The sequence below is a fragment of the Rhinopithecus roxellana genome, chromosome 8 (assembly GCF_007565055.1).
Source record: "Rhinopithecus roxellana isolate Shanxi Qingling chromosome 8, ASM756505v1, whole genome shotgun sequence".
NCBI lineage: Eukaryota > Metazoa > Chordata > Mammalia > Primates > Cercopithecidae > Rhinopithecus > Rhinopithecus roxellana.
In genome coordinates, this window is record NC_044556.1 from 64,657,137 (window position 1) to 64,675,558 (window position 18,422).

The window sequence follows — 18,422 nt, forward strand, 5'->3', positions numbered from 1 at the left end:
TCCTGTTTTCGATTGAGCTTTTTTTTTTTTTTTTTTTTTTTTTCTGAGACAGAGTCTTGCTCTCTCGCCCAGGCCAGACTGTAATGGCGCGATTTCGGCTCACTGCAACCCCCGCCTCCCGGGTTCAAGCGATTCTCCTGCCTTATCCTCCTGAGTCGCTGGGATTACAGGTGCGCACCACCACTCCCGGTTAATTTTTATATTTTTAGTAGAGATGGGGTTTCACCATGTTGGCCAGAGTGGTCTCGAATTCCTGACCTCAAGTGATCCTCCCGCCTCGGCCTCCCAAAGTGCTGGGATTACAGGCGTGAGCCACTGTGCCCAGCCTAGACTGAACTTTCTAAGGGCAGAGATTCCTCTTGTTAGTTTCTGTAATTCCAGTCTTTAAAAATCCCTGATATTCTTGGAATATTGGTTAGGTAAATATACTTAGCCTAAATATTCTGACAGAGTTCATCTAATTTTTTAAAGGCTTTTTAGTACCTTCTGTATGCCAGAAAGAGTGACAGTTTCAAATGTTTTCTCGTTTAATCTTCACACCAGCCCTGTACGATGGATATTAACACTTTTTTTTTTTCAGATGAGAAAGCAGGCCCATAAGTGCACAGTAACTTGGCCAAGATCACAGCAAGTGAGGGAAGGGAAGTGAGACTGCCATGCACGTTGTTCCCAGATTTGAGGAATGGCAAGCATTGCAGCCAAAGAATAGCAAGAATATGTGTGTCAGGAATCTGCAGGTCCTTCAACATGGCGGGGATGAGGAGTGAAGCCTGGGGAGTGATGAGAGAATGCCCAAGAACTTAGTGGAACTAAACCTTTGTGGGGTCCTGCATATCATATAGAGTTTAGACTTCAATCTGAGGTGTATGGGGAAACTACTGAAAGATTTTAAGAGATGTGTACTTAGACACACATTTCAGAAACCTCGCCTTGTGTTTCAGAGTTGAGTAGATTGGAATGGAATGGATTGGAATGGAAATAAGCAAGTGTTGGCTGTTATTTATGATTAGACTCAGGAGTATATATTTATATTATGTTTAGATATCGTTGTTCTTTTTAAACAGAAATGTGGATTTTCAGAACTTTATTCATGGCAAAGAGAAAGAAAAGTAAAGACAGAATTTTGCCTTCATGATGGACCTCCTTATGCAAATGGTGACCCTCATGTTGGACATGCTTTAAATAAGGTAACTATAATTTAGGTTATGACGCTTGAAAGAAAGTGTTTATGTAAATACTCTTTATTAAAGTGTATTCTAATTATATGATGATTATGTAATTTTACATTTGCACATAAAACTAAAACATTTTCATAGAAAGCAGTATACAATTTTAGTACTGCATGAAAAAAGCATTGGTGGTATTTGCTTTGAGCTTGATTATATTAGTAAACATCATCTTGTTCAGTACATAATTATTGTGCAAGGCATTGTTCTAGATTCCAGGCATTTGGTCACTGAATGGGTCACTAGTGCTATTAGAGACCAAGCGCAGTGGCTCACGCCTGTAATCCCAGCACTTTGGAAGGCTGAGGTGGGTGGATCACTTGAGGTCAGGAGTTCGAGACCAGCCTGACCAACAGGGCAAAACCCGTCTCTACTAAAAGTACAAAAATTAGCTGGGTGTGATTGTGCATGCCTGTAATCCCAGCTACTTAGGAGGCTAAGGCAGGAGAATCATTTGAACCCCGGGGTGGGGGAATGGAAATTGTAGTGAGCTGAGTTCATGCCACTGCACTCCAGCCTGGGTGACAGAGCGAGGCTGTCTCAAAGTAAAAACAAAAAAAAAACACAAACTGCTATTAGAGTAGTATTACTATATATTGTGATATACATTGCATGTTATGCCATAAATTATATTGAAAACTTCTGAAACATTTGAGACATGTTATACATCTTGCATATGTCTCAGTATTAATGACTTCTACAGAAGCCAAACTATGCTCTACTGCCTTATAGTTCACTTTTGAATTTTTAGACATATTATATCAGATGGTAAAAATAAGCATTTACGGCCGGGCGCGGTGGCTCAAGCCTGTAATCCCAGCACTTTGGGAGGCCGAGACGGGCGGATCACGAGGTCAGGAGATCGAGACCATCCTGGCTAACACGGTGAAACCCTGTCTCTACTAAAAATACAAAAAAAAAAAAAAAACAAAAAAAAACTAGCCGGGTGAGGTGGCGGGCGCCTGTAGTCCCAGCTACTCGGGAGGCTGAGGCAGGAGAATGGCGTAAACCCGGGAGGCGGAGCTTGCAGTGAGCTGAGATCCGGCCACTGCACTCCAGTCCGGGCCGCTGCACTCCAGTCCGGGCGACAGAGCGAGACTCCGCCTCAAAAAAAAAAAAAAAAAAATAAGCATTTACTTCTTTCAGTGGACAAAACTGATGTGCCTGATTTTATTTTGGTACATACTATTTGATATCAATTTCATTAAAATTTTATTTTTGTTAAACTTGATATTTGAGCTGTAGATTTAAATGAAATTTTAAGAATACAGATATCTTGTACATCTTACTCAGTTTTCCCCAATGATGACATCTTGCAAAATTATAGTATATTACAACTAGGGTATTAACATTGATACAGTTAAGATGCTCAACTTTACTATATGAATCCCTCATGTTGCCCTTTTGTAGCCAGGTCATCTTCCTTTTGTTGCACCCTCCCTTGAATTCCTTTCAACCACGAATATATTCTCCATTTCTATATTTTTGTTATTTCAAGAATACTATGCAAATGAAAACATAGTTTATAACCTTTTGGGACTGACTTTTTTTCACTCAGCAATGAATCCCTTGAGAGTCTTCCAAGCTTTTCAGTAGTTTTATTTTTTCATTGCTGAGTGGTATTCTATGGTGTGGATGTATCACAGTTTGTTTACCCATGAACCTGTTGAAGTACAACTGGGTTGTTTACAGTTTCTGGCTATTATGAATAAAGGTGCTAAAAACATTCATGTACAGGTTTTATGTGAATGTAATTTTTTGTTTGTTTGTTTGGAAACAGGCTCTTTCTCTCACCCAGGCTGGAATGCAGTGGCGCAATCACAGCTCACTGCAGCCTCAACCACCTGGGCTCAAGCGGTCCTCTCATCTCAGCCTCCCAAGTAGCTGAGATCACAGGCGTAGGCCACCATGCCTGGCTAATTTTTATATTTTCTGTAGAGATGGTGTTCTGTAGAGCCATGTTGCTCAGGTGGGTCTTGAACTCCTGGACTCAAGCAGTTCACCTGCTTTGGCCTCCCAAAGTGCTGGGATTACAAGTGTGAGCCATTGTGCCTGGCTGTGAATTTTCATTTCTCTGGGATAAATACCCAAGATTGCAATTCCTGGGTTGTATGGTAGTTGCATGTTTAGTTTTTTAAGAAAATGCCAGATTGGTTTCCAGAATGGCTGTAGCATTTTACATTTTTCTTTCTTTTTTTTTTTTTGAGATGGAGTCTCGCTCTTTTGCCCAGGCAGGGGTACAATCTTGGCTCACTGCAACCTTTGGCTCCCAGGTTCAAGAGATTCTTCTGCTTCAGCCTCCTGAGTAGTTGGAATTACAGGTGTCCGCCACTATGCCTGGCTAATTTTTGTATTTTTAGTAGAGATGGGTTTTGCCATATTGGCCAGGCTGCTGTTGAACTCCTGACCTCAAGTGATTCACCCACCTCTGCCTCCCAAAGTGCTGGGGTTACAGGTGTGAACCACCATGCTCGGCCCCATTTTACATGCTTATTAACAATGTATGAATGATCTGGTTTCTCTGCATTCCTGCTAGCATTTGGGTGTTGTGATTATTTTAAATTTTAGCCATTCTAACAGGTGTGTAGTGATGTCTCGTTTTGCTTTTAATTTGCATTTTCATAATGGCTAATGATGTTGTAAGTCTTTCCATATACTCATTTGCCATGGATTGAATCTCTTTGGTGAAATGTCCCTTTATGTCTTTTGTCTATTTTTTTATTGGATTTTTTTTCTTTTTACTGTTAAGTTTTGAGAGTTCTTTATGTATTCTGGGTAATAAACCTTTTTTCAGATACGTGATTTGCAACTATTTTCTGTCAATCTGTAGTTTTTCTTTTCATTCTTTTATCAGGGTCTGTTGCAGAGTAATATTTTTTAATTTTGATGAAGTTCAATTTGTCATTTTATTCTTTTATGAATCATACTTTTAGTGTCATATTGAAGGTAATTCTTTGCCTAGTCCTAGAGCCTGAAGATTTTCTCATACATTTTTTCTTTTATATATATATTATATATATTATTATTTTTTTAAGACGGAATCTTGCTGTCACCCAGGCTGGAGAGTGCAGTGGCGCTATCTTGGCTCACTGCAAGCCCTGCCTCCCAGGTTCATACCATTCTCCTGCCTCAGCCTCCCCAGCAGCTGGGACTACAGGCACATGCTGCCACGCCCAGCTAATTTTTTGTATTTTTAGTAGAGATGGGATTTCACTGTGTTAGCCAGGATGGTCTTGATCTCCTGACCTCATGATCCACCCGCCTCGGCCTCTCAAAGTGTTAGAATTACAGGTGTGAACCACTGCGCCCGGCCTTTCTCATATATTTTTTCTAAACGTTTTACATTTTATATTTAAGTCTGTGATCCATTTTGAGTTTTTTTTTTATAACATGTAAGACTTAGGTCATGGTTTATTTTTTTCCCATATGAATGTCTAGTTGGTTTGGTATCATTTGTTGAAAAGGCTGTCTTTCCATAATGAATTGCTTTTGTACCACTGTCAGAAATTAGTTGGGCATATTTGTGTGGATTTATTTCTGGATTGTCTGTTCTGTTCCATTGATCTATGTGTCCATTTCTTTGTGAATACCACAGTTTTGATTATTGTAGCTACAGAGTAAGTATTGAAATTGGATAGACTGATTCCTCTTATATTATTCCTTTTCAAAATTGCTTTAGCTGTTTTAGTTCCTTTGCTTTTCTATATAAATATTGAAATAATATTTTCTCTTGTCTAACACACAAAAACTTTTGCTGGGATTTTTATAGGGATACATTAAAACCCATATGTTAGTTTGCAGGGAGTTGACATCTTTATTATGTTGACTCTTCCAATCTATGAACATGGTATATCTTTCCATTTATTTAGGTCTTTGATTCTTTCATCAGTGTTTTGTAATTTTCAGCATGTAATTCTGGTAACATGTTTTGTGTTTCTTTTTTTTAAGTGATTGTAAATGATATTATGCAGGTTGAACACTCCTAATCTGAAAATTTGAAATCTGAAGTACTGCAAAATTAGAAACTTTTTGAGCACTGACATGATGCCACAAGTGGAAAATTTTATACCCGACCTCACATGACACATGCAGTGAAAACTGTTTTATGCACAAAATTATTTAAAATATTATATAAAATTACCTTTAGGCTATGTGCATAAGGTATTTATGACACATAAGTGCATTTCGTGTTTAGAGTTGGGTCCCGTGCCCAAGATGTCGTATTATGTATGTGCGAATATTCTAAAGTCTGAAAAACTCCAAAATCTGGAACATTCTAGTCCTAAGAATTTTGGAGAAGGGTACTCAACCTGTATTTTAAATGTTTATGTCTATATGTTCATGGCTAGTATATAAAATACAATTTTAAATGTTTATTTTGTATCCTGTGACCTTCTTGAATATCTTTTTTGTTTCTCTATTTCTTCTTTACTGCTTTCTTTGCCATTGAGTGAATATTTTGTAACGAAGCATGTAAGTTTATTTTTTATTTTTTTTAGAGACACTGTCTTATTTTGTCTCCTAGGCTGGAGTCTGGTCATGTGATCATAGCTCACTGCAGCCTTGAACTTTTGGGCTCAGGCATTCCTCCTGCCTCAATCTCCTAAGTAGCTGGGACAACAGGCACACACCTCCACACTTGGCTAGTTTCTTTTATTTGTTGTAGAGATAGGGTTTTGTTACATTGCCCAGGCTGGTATCAAACTCCTAGCCTCAAGTGATCCTCCTGCTTCAGCCTCTCAAAGTATCATGATTATAGGTGTGAGCCACTATGCCCAGCTGCATTTAGATTTCTTTAATGAATTTTTTAGATGTCTTTAATGACATTTTTAGTGTGTTTTTTGAGCTAGTTTATTAGTGGTTGCCCTAGAGCTTACCATGTACATTTTAACAGAATCAGCTTCAGGTTTATGCTGGCTTAGTTTAAGTAAAATATAGAAATGTTACCCATATTCTCTTTTCTCCCTTCTTGTGGTTTTGTTGTTATGTATATTACATGTATTTATGTTACAAACCTTGCATTATGTTGTTATAATTATTACTTTGCCTTTTTTTTGAGATGGAGTCTCGCTGTGTCGCAAAGGCTGGAGTGTAGTGGCGCGATCTTGGGTCACTGCAACCTCTGCCTTCCAGGCTCAAGTTATTCTCCTGCCTCTGCCTCCGAGTAGTTGTGATTACAGGCGCCCACCACCACACCTGGCTAATTTTTTTGTATATATATATATATTTTAATGGATATGGGGTTTTGCCATGTTGGTCAGGCTGGTCTCAAACTCCTGACCTCAGGTGATTGCCCGCCTTGGCCTCCCAAAGTGCTGGGATTACAGGTGTGAGCCACCATGCCCAGCCTCCTTTGACTTTTACATCAGTTAAGAAAGTAGAAAAAATGCACTTATTACTGTTATTTATAATTACTTAATTACCTTTACTGATCCTTTTTGTTTGTGTCTGTGGATTTGAATTACCACCTGTGGTCCTTTCCTTTTAGCCTAGAGAACTTCCTTTTATATTTCTTGTGAAGTGGGCCTGCTAGCAACAAATTCTCTCGTTTATTTTTTAAATATAGGAATGGCTTTATTTTTCTTTCATTTTCAAAAGATAAGTTTGGTAGATATCAAATTCTTGGTTGATAGGTTTTTTTTTCCTTTGAGCACATTGAATGTGTTATCCCATTACTTTCTGCCCTCCCTTGTTTTTCCTGAGAAGTCAGCTGTTAGTTTTATTAGGCTTCCCTTGTAGGTTATGATAACTTTTTCTCTTGTGGCTTTCAAGATTTTTTCGTTGTCTCTAACTTCTACCTTTTTACCGTGATGTCTTTTTTTGATCTCTTTGTGTTTTTTCCTTCTTGGAATTCGTTGAACTTCCTGGATGTATGGGTTGGTATTGGTGTTCTTCAATACATTTGAGACATTTTCTTTTTTTTTTTTTTTTGACACGGAGTCTCACTCTGTTGCCCAGGCTGGGGTGCAGTGGCCGGATCTCAGCTCACTGCAAGCTCCGCCTCCCGGGTTTACACCGTTCTCCTGCCTCAGCCTCCCCAGTAGCTGGGACCACAAGCGCCTGCCACCTTGCCCAGCTAGTTTTTTGTATTTTTTAGTAGAGGCGGGGTTTCACCATGTTAGCCAGGATGGTCTCGATCTCCTGACCTCACGATCCGCCCGTCTCGGCCTCCCAAAGTGCTGGGATTACAGGCTTGAGCCACCGCGCCCAGCCGAGAAATTTTCAGTTATTGTTTCTTTGGATATTTTTCTGCCCGTGCTTCTCTCCTTTCCTCTGAAACTCTCATTATGCATTTGTTGGTATGCTGAATGATGTGTATAATGATGGTTCTGAGGCTCTGTTTAGTTTTGTTATTTTTCTTTGGATTATACAATTTTTATTGATCTATCTTTAAGTTTATTTTTTCTTCTGCTAGTTTATATCTACTGTTGAACCGCTCCACTGAATTTTTAATTTTGGGTCTTTTTTAAAAAAAACATCTTTCTTTCTTTCTTTTCCTTCCTTCCTTCCTTCTTTCTTTTTCTTCCCTTCCCTTCCTTCCCCTCCCCTCCCCTCCCCTCCCCTCCCCTTCTGAGTTTTGCCCTTGTTGCCCAGGCTGGAGTGCAGTGGCACAATATCGTCTCACTCCAACCTCCACCTCCCACGTTCAAGCAATTCTCCTGCCTCAGCCTCCCAAGTAGCTGGGATTACAAGCGCCCGCCACCATGCCTGGCTAATTTATGTATTTAGTAGAGACAGGGTTTCACCGTGTTAGTCAGGTTGGTCTCGAACTCCTGACCTCAGGTGGTCCACCCACCTCAGCCTCCCAAAGTGCTGAGATTACAGGTATGCGCCACTGCCTGGCAAAACATCTATTTCTTTAGTGATATTCTCTGTTAGATGTGACATTATCGTCATACCTTCCTTTACCTCTTTAATCATGGATTCTGTTAGTTCTTTGAACATTTATGTCACTTTTGCAGTCTTTTTCTGTCACATTTGACATCTGATTACTTTTATAGGTAGTTTCTATTTTCTGCTTTCTTTCCCAGTGTGTGCATCATACTTTGTATTTCTTTGTATGTCTTGTAATTTTTTTTGTTGGAAACTGGGCATTTTTGATGTAGTAAATGAATAATGGCCTCTACCACCTCTGAGAGCTTGTAATTGTTATTTACTTGTGACCGACTGGATTATTTTCATGAAGTCTGTTTTTGCCTCCTCCCATTCTTCCCTTGTGTTAAGCCTCTGATTCTTAGGGAGGCATAGCTTTGGGTATGTCCACAGTCACCCTGGGATGACAGTGATTTTGGCAGAGCTCCTATCCTGTCTTTCCCTGACAACACCGATTTATTTAGCTGTGAGATTTTCTGGCTCTTGACTGTATTGTTTTTCAATAATTCCCTGGGGCGTAAATTGCTCTGTAGACTAATCTAATCAAAGTGGAGGTCTTTTGAAGGATTTGTTCTTAATGTCAGTGTCTGATATTTGTTCTGATCGCAGGAGGGCTTCTCTCAGCTGTTTCTCCCCCTGGTTCTCTCCTCTAAGCTATGTGGCCTATAGTTTAGCCTGTATCATCTTGAAGCTGTGGATCTTCTAAACTGCCTTTTCCTATAGCCTTCACTGTTTCTGAGAGCCCCATTAGGACTGAACTTCTCAATGCTCTATTAATGGGAAGAGTTTGGTAACTATTCATTTTACTGCCTGCTTCTCTTCCAGCACGGCAACATCTTCCAGTCAGGTCTCTGGAGTAGGAACCACTGTACACGTCTGTGAGGGACACCCCCACTTTAGGAGTCAGATGTTTATGGGGTGGGCAGTAGCATAAGGTCCTCTTAAGCAGCCTTTCCTGGTATGCAACCACCATCTTATGAGTGAGGACAAGGGTAATCGGACTCCTAGTATTCCCAGCAGACCTACACTCTTCCATGAGTGGGGGCTGAGTGAAGAAAGGGAGCTTCTGCCTCTTGACTACACTTGCCCAGAACTTAGCCTCAGCAATAGGTAGCTGGGGAAGGATGAGACATTTTGATGTCCTGCCCTTCCTGTGAAAGGTAGCCCTTGACTGGGAGCTGGGAAAATAGGGAACCTCGTTTTCTAGGCTGTAGCAGTATTGGGGGGAGTAGTCTTGGCCTCGTTGAACTAACTGGTAGTGAGGAGAGAGGGAGTGGTCTTAGGTCAAATACCATAGACGCTCACTTTTCTTACCTAATTTTGAAGATTTGTCTTATATAGATGTTTCTGCGTTTGGTGTATACCTTTAGGATCAATTCCAGGGGCTTCAAATGGTTGTTTTTAAAAATAATTTTTACCAATTTTACTAGGAAACAGATGCACATAACTCCTCATGCTATCATTCCTGAAGTCAGACTTCGTTTCATTGTTTTTTTTTTTTCTGTTTTTAATTTCACTGATTTCTGCTTCTTTATTTTTATTTATGTATGTATGTATTTATTTATTTATTTATTTATTTATTTATTTATTTATTTATTTATTTTGAGACAGAGTCTTGCTCTGATGCCTGGGCTGGAGTGCAGTGGCGCAATCTTGGCTCACTGCAACTTCTGCCTCCTGGGTTCAAGTGATTCTCATGCCTCAGCCTCACGAATAGCTGGGACTACAGCCGTTTTTAAAATTTTCCTTGAGGACAGGTGCAGTGGCTCATGCCTGTATTCTCAGCACTTTGTGAGGCCAAAGCAGGCAGATTATTTGAGGCCAGGAGTTCGAGACCAGCCTGGGCAACATGGTGAAACCCTGTATCTACTGAAAATACAAAAATTAGCTGGGCATGGTGGCACGCGCCTGTAGTGTCAGCTATTTGGGAAGCTGAGGTGGGAGAATCACCTGAGCCTAGGCAGTCAAAAGCTGCAATGAGCCACGATCACACTACTGCACTCCAGACTGGGCGACAGAGCGAGACCCTGTTTCAATAACTAAAACAAAAATTTTCCTTGAGAATTCCTTTCTGATTCATGATTTTTTTCACATGTGTGCTGTTTATAGGTTTTTATTTATTTATTTTTAATGTTTTGCAGAGACAAGTTCTTGCTATATTAACCAGGCTGGTCTCGAACTCCCAGCCTCAAGTGATCCTCTTGCCCTTGACCTCAAAAATTTTGGGATTACAGGTGTGAGCTGCTGTGTCTGGCCTCACATGTGAGTTGTTTAGTTTTTAGGTGTTTGAAGATCTTTCTGTTATATTTCGTTTATTCATTTTTATTTGAATCCATTATGGATGAAGCGCATATTCTATGATTTCAGTTCATTTTTTTTTTTTTTTTTGAGACAGAGTCTTGCACTGTCGCCCGGGCTGGAGTGCAGTGGCGTGATCTCGGCTCACTGCAACCTCTGCCTCCCGCATCCTGCCTCAGCCTCTGGAACAGCTGGGGTTACAGGTGTGCGCCACCACGCCTGGCTAATTTTGTATTTTTAGTAGAGACGGGGTTTCTCCATGTTGGTCAGGCTGGTCTCGAACTCCCGACCTCAGATGATTTACCCGCCTCCTCCTCTCAAAGTGCTGAGATTACAGGCATGAGCCACTGCGCCTGGCCTGATTTAAAAATTTTTTAAATTTGTTGAGTTTTATTTTTATGGCCCAAGATATGGTTTATTGTATTTTTTGCTCTGTTGACACATAATAGAAATGTACATTTTCTTTTGTTGGGTGTAGTTGTTTGTAATGTTCTTTACATCCTGTTGGTTAATGTATTGTTGAGTTCATGTATAACCTTGCTGATTTTTAGTTCAGGTCTATCAGTTGTTGAGATAATTAAAGTCTCTACTTATAATTGTGCATTGTCTGTTTCTTCTTTAAGTTCTGTAACTTTTTGCTTTACGTATTTTACACCTCTGATTTTTGGTGCATACATATTTAGGATTGCTATGTTTTCTTTGTGGATTGAACCTTTTATCATTATGTAGTTCTCTGTCTCTGGTAATTTTCTTTGTTCTCAAGTCTTTCATGGCTCATGACAGTCTTGACTTCCCGAGCCCAAACAATCTTCCTGCCTCAACCCCCCAAGTAGTTGCGACTACAAGTGCATGCCACCACACCTGGCTAATATTTGTATTTTTTTTGTAGAGACAGGGTTTTGCCATGTTGCCCAGGCTGGTCTTGAACTCCTAAGCTCAAGTGATCTGCTCACCTTGGCCTCCCAAAATGCTGGTCTTACAGGAGTGAGCCACGGCGCCTGGCCTGAAGTCTGTTGTATCTGATATTAGTAGAGCACATGCTTTTTAAAAAAAAAATTGTTTGCGTGATTTGTCTTTCTGTATCCTTTTTCTTTCAACTTGCCTGTATTGTTATATTAAAAGTGTTTTTTTTTTTGGTGGATAGCATATAATAGGGTCATGTTTTTAAAGTTCATGCTACCAGTTTCCATATACATATTTTTTTTTCTTTTTTCTTTTTTTTTTTTGAGACGGAGTCTCACTCTGTCGCCCAGGCTGGAGTGCAGTGGCGCTGTCTCACTCACTGCAACCTTTGCCTCCCAGGTTCAAGTGATTCTTCTGCCTCAGCCTCCTGAGTAGCTGGGATGCCAGGCACCTGCCACCACACCCGGCTAATTTTTTTTGTATTTTTAGTAGAGACGGGGTTTCATCATGTTAGCCAGGATGGTCTCGATCTCCTGACCTCGTGATCTGCCCACCTCAGCCTCCCAAAGTGCTGGGATTACAGGCGTGAGCCACCGTGCCTGGCCACCAGTTTCTATATTTTAATTGGCTTGTTTAGGCTGCTTACACTTAACGTAATTATTGATAATATTAAGGCTTAAGGCTACCATTTAATTTTTTTGTTTTTTCTTTTTTCTGGTTTTTTTTTTGTTTTTCCTTCTGCTTTTTCTTATCTTTCTATGGGTTACTTGAACTTTTTTTTAATATTACATTTTGATTTACCTATATTGTTTATGAGTGTATTTTTTTAGCTCTTTTAGTGGTTGATATATTTCATATATGTATATATATGTGTATTATAGATACCTGTGTATGTTATCACACATGCATATGTATACACATATACATATATACATATACATATATGTCATGTGTATCATGTTTATGTGTATATATCATATATGTGAATACATTTATCACAGTCTACTGGTATTACTATTTCACCATTTCAAGTGAAGTATAGAAGCATGTGTCCTTTTATATCCCTTTACCCATCCCTGTTTGTGATTTGGTTTACATATTTCCTCTACATGCATTTCTGTCCACATAAGACAGTGTTTGATAGTTATTTTTTCAACTGTGAAACATAATTTGTGATACGACTAAACAAAGTTTTTTATATTTACCCATATTTTTGCTTACTGTTTTTTAGTCCTTCCTGATGTTCCAGGTCCTGCTTTATTTTTTTTTTTTCTTGTTTTTCCCCTTTAGGAAATTTGCTTTAGCCATTCTTTTAGTGTAAATCTGCTGATCACAAATCTATTTCCTTTATCTGAGAATGTCTTGATTTCTCTTTCATTCTTAAAGTATGTTTTTGTTGTCTGTAGCATTTGGGATTGATGATTCTTCTTTTTCAGCACTTGAAAAGTACTGTGCCACTTCCTTCTGGCCTCCGTGTTTTCTGATAAGAAATCTACTGTCATTTGAATTACTTTCCCCTTATAGGTAAGAGGCCAATTTTCTGTGACTGCTTTCAAGATACTTTGTCTTTCATTTCCAGAAGTTTAATTATGATATACTTTGGCATGGATTTCTTTGAATTTAGCCTGTTTGGAGTTTGTTCAGCTTTTTGAATGTATAGGTTTATGTCTCCTGTTAAATCTGGGATGTTTTGGGCTATTATTTATTCTGTATTTTCTCAACTCTGAAAAAGTCTTCTTTCAGAACACCCATAATATGAATGTTAGATCTTTTGCTATAGGACCACAGGTTCCTGATTTGTTTTGTTTTGTTTTTGTTTTTGTTTTTTCCAGTCTGTTTTATCTCCGGAGGCCTTTTTTTTTTGAGACAGAGTCTCACCCTGTCACCCAGGCTGGAGTGCGGTGGTGTGATCTAGGCTCACTTCAACATCCGCCTTCTGGGTTCAAGCGATTTTCCTGCCTCAGCCGCCTCCTGAGTTGCTGGTATTACCAGCGCACGCCACCACGCCTGGCTAATTTTTTGTATCTTTAGTAGAGGTGGGGTTTCACCATGTTGGCCAAGCTGTCCTCAAACTCCTGACCTCGTGATCCACCCGCCTCGGCCTCCCAAAGTGCTGAGATTACAGGCATGAGCCACCATGGCTGGCCTTTTCCCTGCTTTTTAGACTGGGTAATTTCTATTCATCTGTCTTAAATTTCAGTGGTTCTTTCCATTGTCCCCTCCATTTCATATTTGAGCCTACTCACTGAGCTTTTTATTTTCACTATTTTTCATTTATAAAAATTTTCATTTAATTTTTCTTGGTATCTTCTATTTCTTTGCTGAAACTTTGTTTCTTTGCTTAGGCTTTCTACTCTTTCATGTTTTTCAAGTGTGTTTTTATCATGGCTGCTTTACAGTGTTTGTCAGCTAAGGCTAACTTGCCTGTCATCTCAATGTTGGTTATCCATTGGTTGTCTTTTTTCATATAGTTTCAAATCCTCCTGGTTCTTAGTATGATGAGTGGTTCTTTTAGTTGAAACATTTTGTGTATTGTGAGATTCTGAAGCTTATTTAAATGTTCTGTGTTAGCTGGCTTCTCTGACCCCGCTCTAACGGTGGACAGGGATCACTGCCTGGCTACAGCTGGTGGATACAGAAGTCTAGACTCTCCACTCAGCCTTTCTTGACACTGAGGAAGGGGACTTCTCATTGCTGCAGGGAAGGGTAGGAGTTCTGCCTCCCCCTAGGCTTTCCCTGATACCATCCTGGCTAGAAGGTTTTAGTTAGTGTGCCTTGTTACTGCATTCTGCCTGACCTCTGCTGACACCTTGGCAGGAGTAGACTGGTATTTTCTCTACTGGGCAGTGGTGAAAGTCCTGATTCTGCATTCATCCTCCTCTGACACCACCCATTGGAAACAGGGAGGGATGCCTCCTCATTGCTCTGTGGGAGTGGAAGTCCAGGCTCCCCGCCGGGTCTTCACTGACAGTGCAGAGGTGTTCTCATTACTACCCGGTGAGAATGAAATCTTCACTCCCTACTTGGCTTTCTTGTACCACCCTGGTGGAGGAGAAGGGGTTAGGGTGCCTTGTGATACATTCCTGAGGATAGATGTCTAGGCTTCCCTCTCCGCTTTTGTTCAAAGGGGTGTGGGTGAGGCTGCATTTTTTCTGTGGTAGTTGGTTAGAGCAGAGTTAGAGCTGTCGTTTTAGTTTCCTGTCTTGCTAGGTTCCCCTCTCCTGTTTTTTGTTTTGCTTTGTTTTTGGGTTGTTGTTGTTCTTTTGGCCCAGAGAGAAAAGGCTTTTGTTTTGGCTTCTTTTGATCTGTACCTGTTGTTGTTTCCAGGTTGCTGGCTTCTTTAGCCTGTCTAGGACATATGAGGCAAAAAGAAAACCCAGAAACTCGCCACTATGTTGTTCCTGGGTCCTAAGGTCCTGAGATAGTCTTCTGCTTTTAGAGTCTTTTTTTTTTTTTTCCTCAACCTCCGCCTCGCAGGTTTAAGCGCTTCTCCTGTCTTGGCCTCCCAAGTAGCTGGGACTATAGTCGCGTGCCCCCATGCCCAGCTAATTTTTGTATTTTTAGTAGAGATGGGGTTTCATCATGTTGACCAGGAGGGTCTCAATCTCTTGACCTCATGATCTGCCCACCTTGGCTTCCCAAAGTGCTGGGATTACAGGCGTGAGCCACCGTGCCCAGCCTCTTTTAGAGTCTTTTCGTGCTATTTAAATATATAATATCCAGGATTTTGAAAAATTGTATTTGATTTTTTAGTCAATATATGATTCAGAATTTTTTATAAAGAAAAAAATGATAAAATTATATTTAATTGAAGGAGTAGGGAAATGTATTTCTATTCCGTCTTCCCAGAAGCAGAAAGTCTGTTTTGAAATTTTTGTTTTGTTTTTTTTTTTTTTTGAGACAGAATCTCACTCTGTCACCCAGGCTGGAGTGCAGTGGGACCATATTGGCTCGCTGCAACCTCTGTCTCCTGGGTTCAGGCAATTCTCCTGCCTCAACCTCCTGAGTAGCTGGGATTACAGGCGCCCACTATCACACCCTGCTAATTTTTTTATATTTTTAGTAGAGACGGGGTTTCACCATGTTGGCCAGGCTGGTCTCGAACTCTGTACCTCAGGTGATCCACCTGCCTTGGCCTCCCAAAGTGCTGGGATTACAGGCGTGAGCCGCCAAACCCAGCCTATTTTGAAACTTCTAAAAAAGTTAACTTTTTTTTTTTTTTTTCTGATTATAAAGGTAGATTTGGAAAACACAAGAAAATTGAAAGAAGAAAATTAAAATTTGTCGGCACAGTGGCTTACACGTGTAATCCCAGCACTTTGGGAGACTGGGGTGGGTGGATTGCTTGAGCCCAGGAGTTTGAGACCAGCCTGGGCAACATGGTGAAACCCTGTTTCTACTAAACACATAAAAAATAGCATACTGGCGTGCACCTGTAATCCCAGCTGCTCGGCAGGCATGAGAATCGCCAAGATTGCGCCACTGCACTCCAGCCTGGGTGACAGAGCGAGACCCTGAGACCCTGTCTCAAAGAAAAAAACAAAAAGAAAATTAAAATTACTCTAATCCTACCAGCCAGACGTAAGCACTATTAATAATTTAGGCTAGTTTCTTAGTATTTTTTAGAGACTGGGTCTCACTATATTGCCGAGGCTGGCACATTGAACTTGTGGGCTCAAGTGATGCTCTAGCCTCATCCTCCCGAGTAATTGGGACTCCTTAGTATTTTTATTTTTTATTTTATATATATATATATATATATTTTTTTTTTTTTTTGAGACGGAGTCTCGCTCTGTCACCCAGGCTGGAGTGCAGTGGTGCGATCCCGGCTCACTACAAGCACCACCTCCTGGGTTCACGCCATTCTCCTGCCTCAGCCTTCTGAGTAGCTGGGACTACAGGCACCCGCCACCATGCCTGGCTAATTTTTTTGTATTTTTAGTAGAGATGGGGTTTCACTGTGTTAGCCAGGATGGTCTTGATCTCCTGACCTCGTGATCCGCCTGCCTCGGCCTCCCAAAGTGCTGGGATTACAGGTGTGAGCCACCGCACCCAGTCTGGACTCCTTATTATTTTTAATGTTAGAAAAAGTTGTGGGCCAGCCACAGAGGCTCATACCTGTAATACCAGCACTTTGGGAGGCCAAGGCGGGAGGATTGCCTGAGCCTAAAAGTTCGAGACCAACCTGGGCAACATCGGGAGACCCTGTCTCTACAAAAAAATAAAAAAATATTAAGCCAGATGTGGTGGCATGAGCCTGTGGTTCCAGCTACTTGGGAGGCTGAGGTGGAAGGATCACTTGGGTCTGGGAAGTGGAGGCTATAATGAGTTGTGATTGTACCACTGCACTGTAGCTTGGTTGACAGAGCAAGACCCTATCTCAAGAAAAAAAAAAAAAAAAGTTTATGTTGTTTTTGTGTCTTCCCTTTTCTCCTGAAGCTTTTATTTATTTTATTTTATTTTTATTTTTTGAGATGGAATCTCGCTCTGTCACCTAGGCTGGAGTGTAGTGGCGTGATCTCGGCTCACTGCAACCCCTGCCTCCTGGGTTTAAGTGATTCTCGTGCCTGAGCTTCCCAAGTAGCTGGGATTACAGGCCTATGCCACCACACTCAGCTAACTTTTGTATTTTTAGTAGAGACAGGGTTTCGCCATGTTGGCCAGGCTGGTTTTGAACTCCTGACCTCAGGTGATCCACCTGCCTTGGCCTCCCAAAGTGCTGGGATTGCAGGCGTGAGCCACTGTGCTCAGCCCTCCTAATGTTTTTAATATAAACAATTTCCCACATTGTTATACCTTACTTAGGTGTTTTAATGACTGTATAACAGTACGATATAATGAATATTTTACTGCCTATAACTTTTTGAAAAATTCAGATTATTTCTTTGAGGTATATTACTACATAGAAATTACCAGATACTTAGTGCTAAACTGCTTTTCAGTAGGTTATATCACTTTTTCTTCTTTTTTTTTTTTTTTTTTTTTGAGATGGAGTCTCATTCTGTCGCCAGGCCGGAGTGCAGTGGCATGATCTCTGCTCACGGCAACCTCCTCCTCTCAGGCTCAAGCGATTCTCCTGCCTCAGCCTCCCAAGGAGCTGGGACTACAGGCGCAAACCATCACACCTGGCTAATTTTGTATTGTTAGTAGAGATGGGGTTTCACCATGTTGGCCAGGATGGTCTCAGTCTCTTGACCTTGTGATCCACCCACCTCGGCCTTCCAAAGTGCTGGAATTACAGGCATAAGCCACTGTGCCTGGCTGGTTATATCACTTTTAATACTACAACCAAACTTGAGAGACTTACCTTATTATACACAACTAACATTGAAAATTATTGCTAACTTGAGTATATATTGCTAATTTGACAGGCAAAATGTAATATTTAAATGTTTTAATTTGCCTATCTGTGATTTCTGTGTGCTTTGATTTTCGCATTGATTTAAGATGATAAATGTCTAATTCTTTATTTGGACTTTTTTGGGGTTGATGTCCTAAGTTGAGTATCTAAATTGATTTTTTTTTTTCCAAACAGCAAATGTGTTCTTTCAGCACTATTCCATTGCCATGGTTCTCTGAGCCTTTTGTAGTCATACGTATTAGATACATTTTAGGGCTATCTTTGTTCTGATAATTGAACTCTATTCTTTTGATGCTTTGGCTAGTTGAAATTTTGGAAATTTTGTTAGAAAAAGTGGCTGCGCTTTAGGTAAAAGAAATGTTAACTAACCTGTTTTAATCTTGAATTACAGTAGTAGCTCATTTTGGATGGCTACAATGGGGCTTAAATACATCTTGGTAATGAAGTACTATATAATCTGAAAAGGAATGAGGTAGATCTACATGCACTGACATAAAACATGTATTAAATGAGAGTAGAAAAATACGTTTTAAAACTGTATTATATTAGCATCTACTTTTATAAAAAATTTAAAAACTTAATTATTATTATTATTTTTTTGGAGACAGAGTCTCCCTCTATTCCCCAAGCTGGAGTACAATGGCATGATCTTGGCTCACTGCAACCTCCGGCTTCTGGGTGCAAGCGATTCTCATGCCTCAGCCTCCTGAGTAGTTGGGATTACAGGTGCACACTACCACACCCAGCTAATTTTTATATTT

The 18,422-nt window shown here is 40.3% G+C and overlaps 1 protein-coding gene across 1 annotated transcript in view; it reads left to right on the forward strand.

The window, feature by feature from the left end:
- IARS2 (isoleucyl-tRNA synthetase 2, mitochondrial) overlaps positions 1 to 18,422 on the forward strand; it is a 73,253-nt gene that overhangs the window by 1,026 nt on the left and 53,805 nt on the right. Inside the window, exon 2 of the mRNA XM_010368079.2 lies at positions 1,065 to 1,187. Coding sequence (XP_010366381.1) covers positions 1,065 to 1,187 — 123 coding nt within the window. The remainder of the gene's footprint in view (positions 1 to 1,064; positions 1,188 to 18,422) is intronic.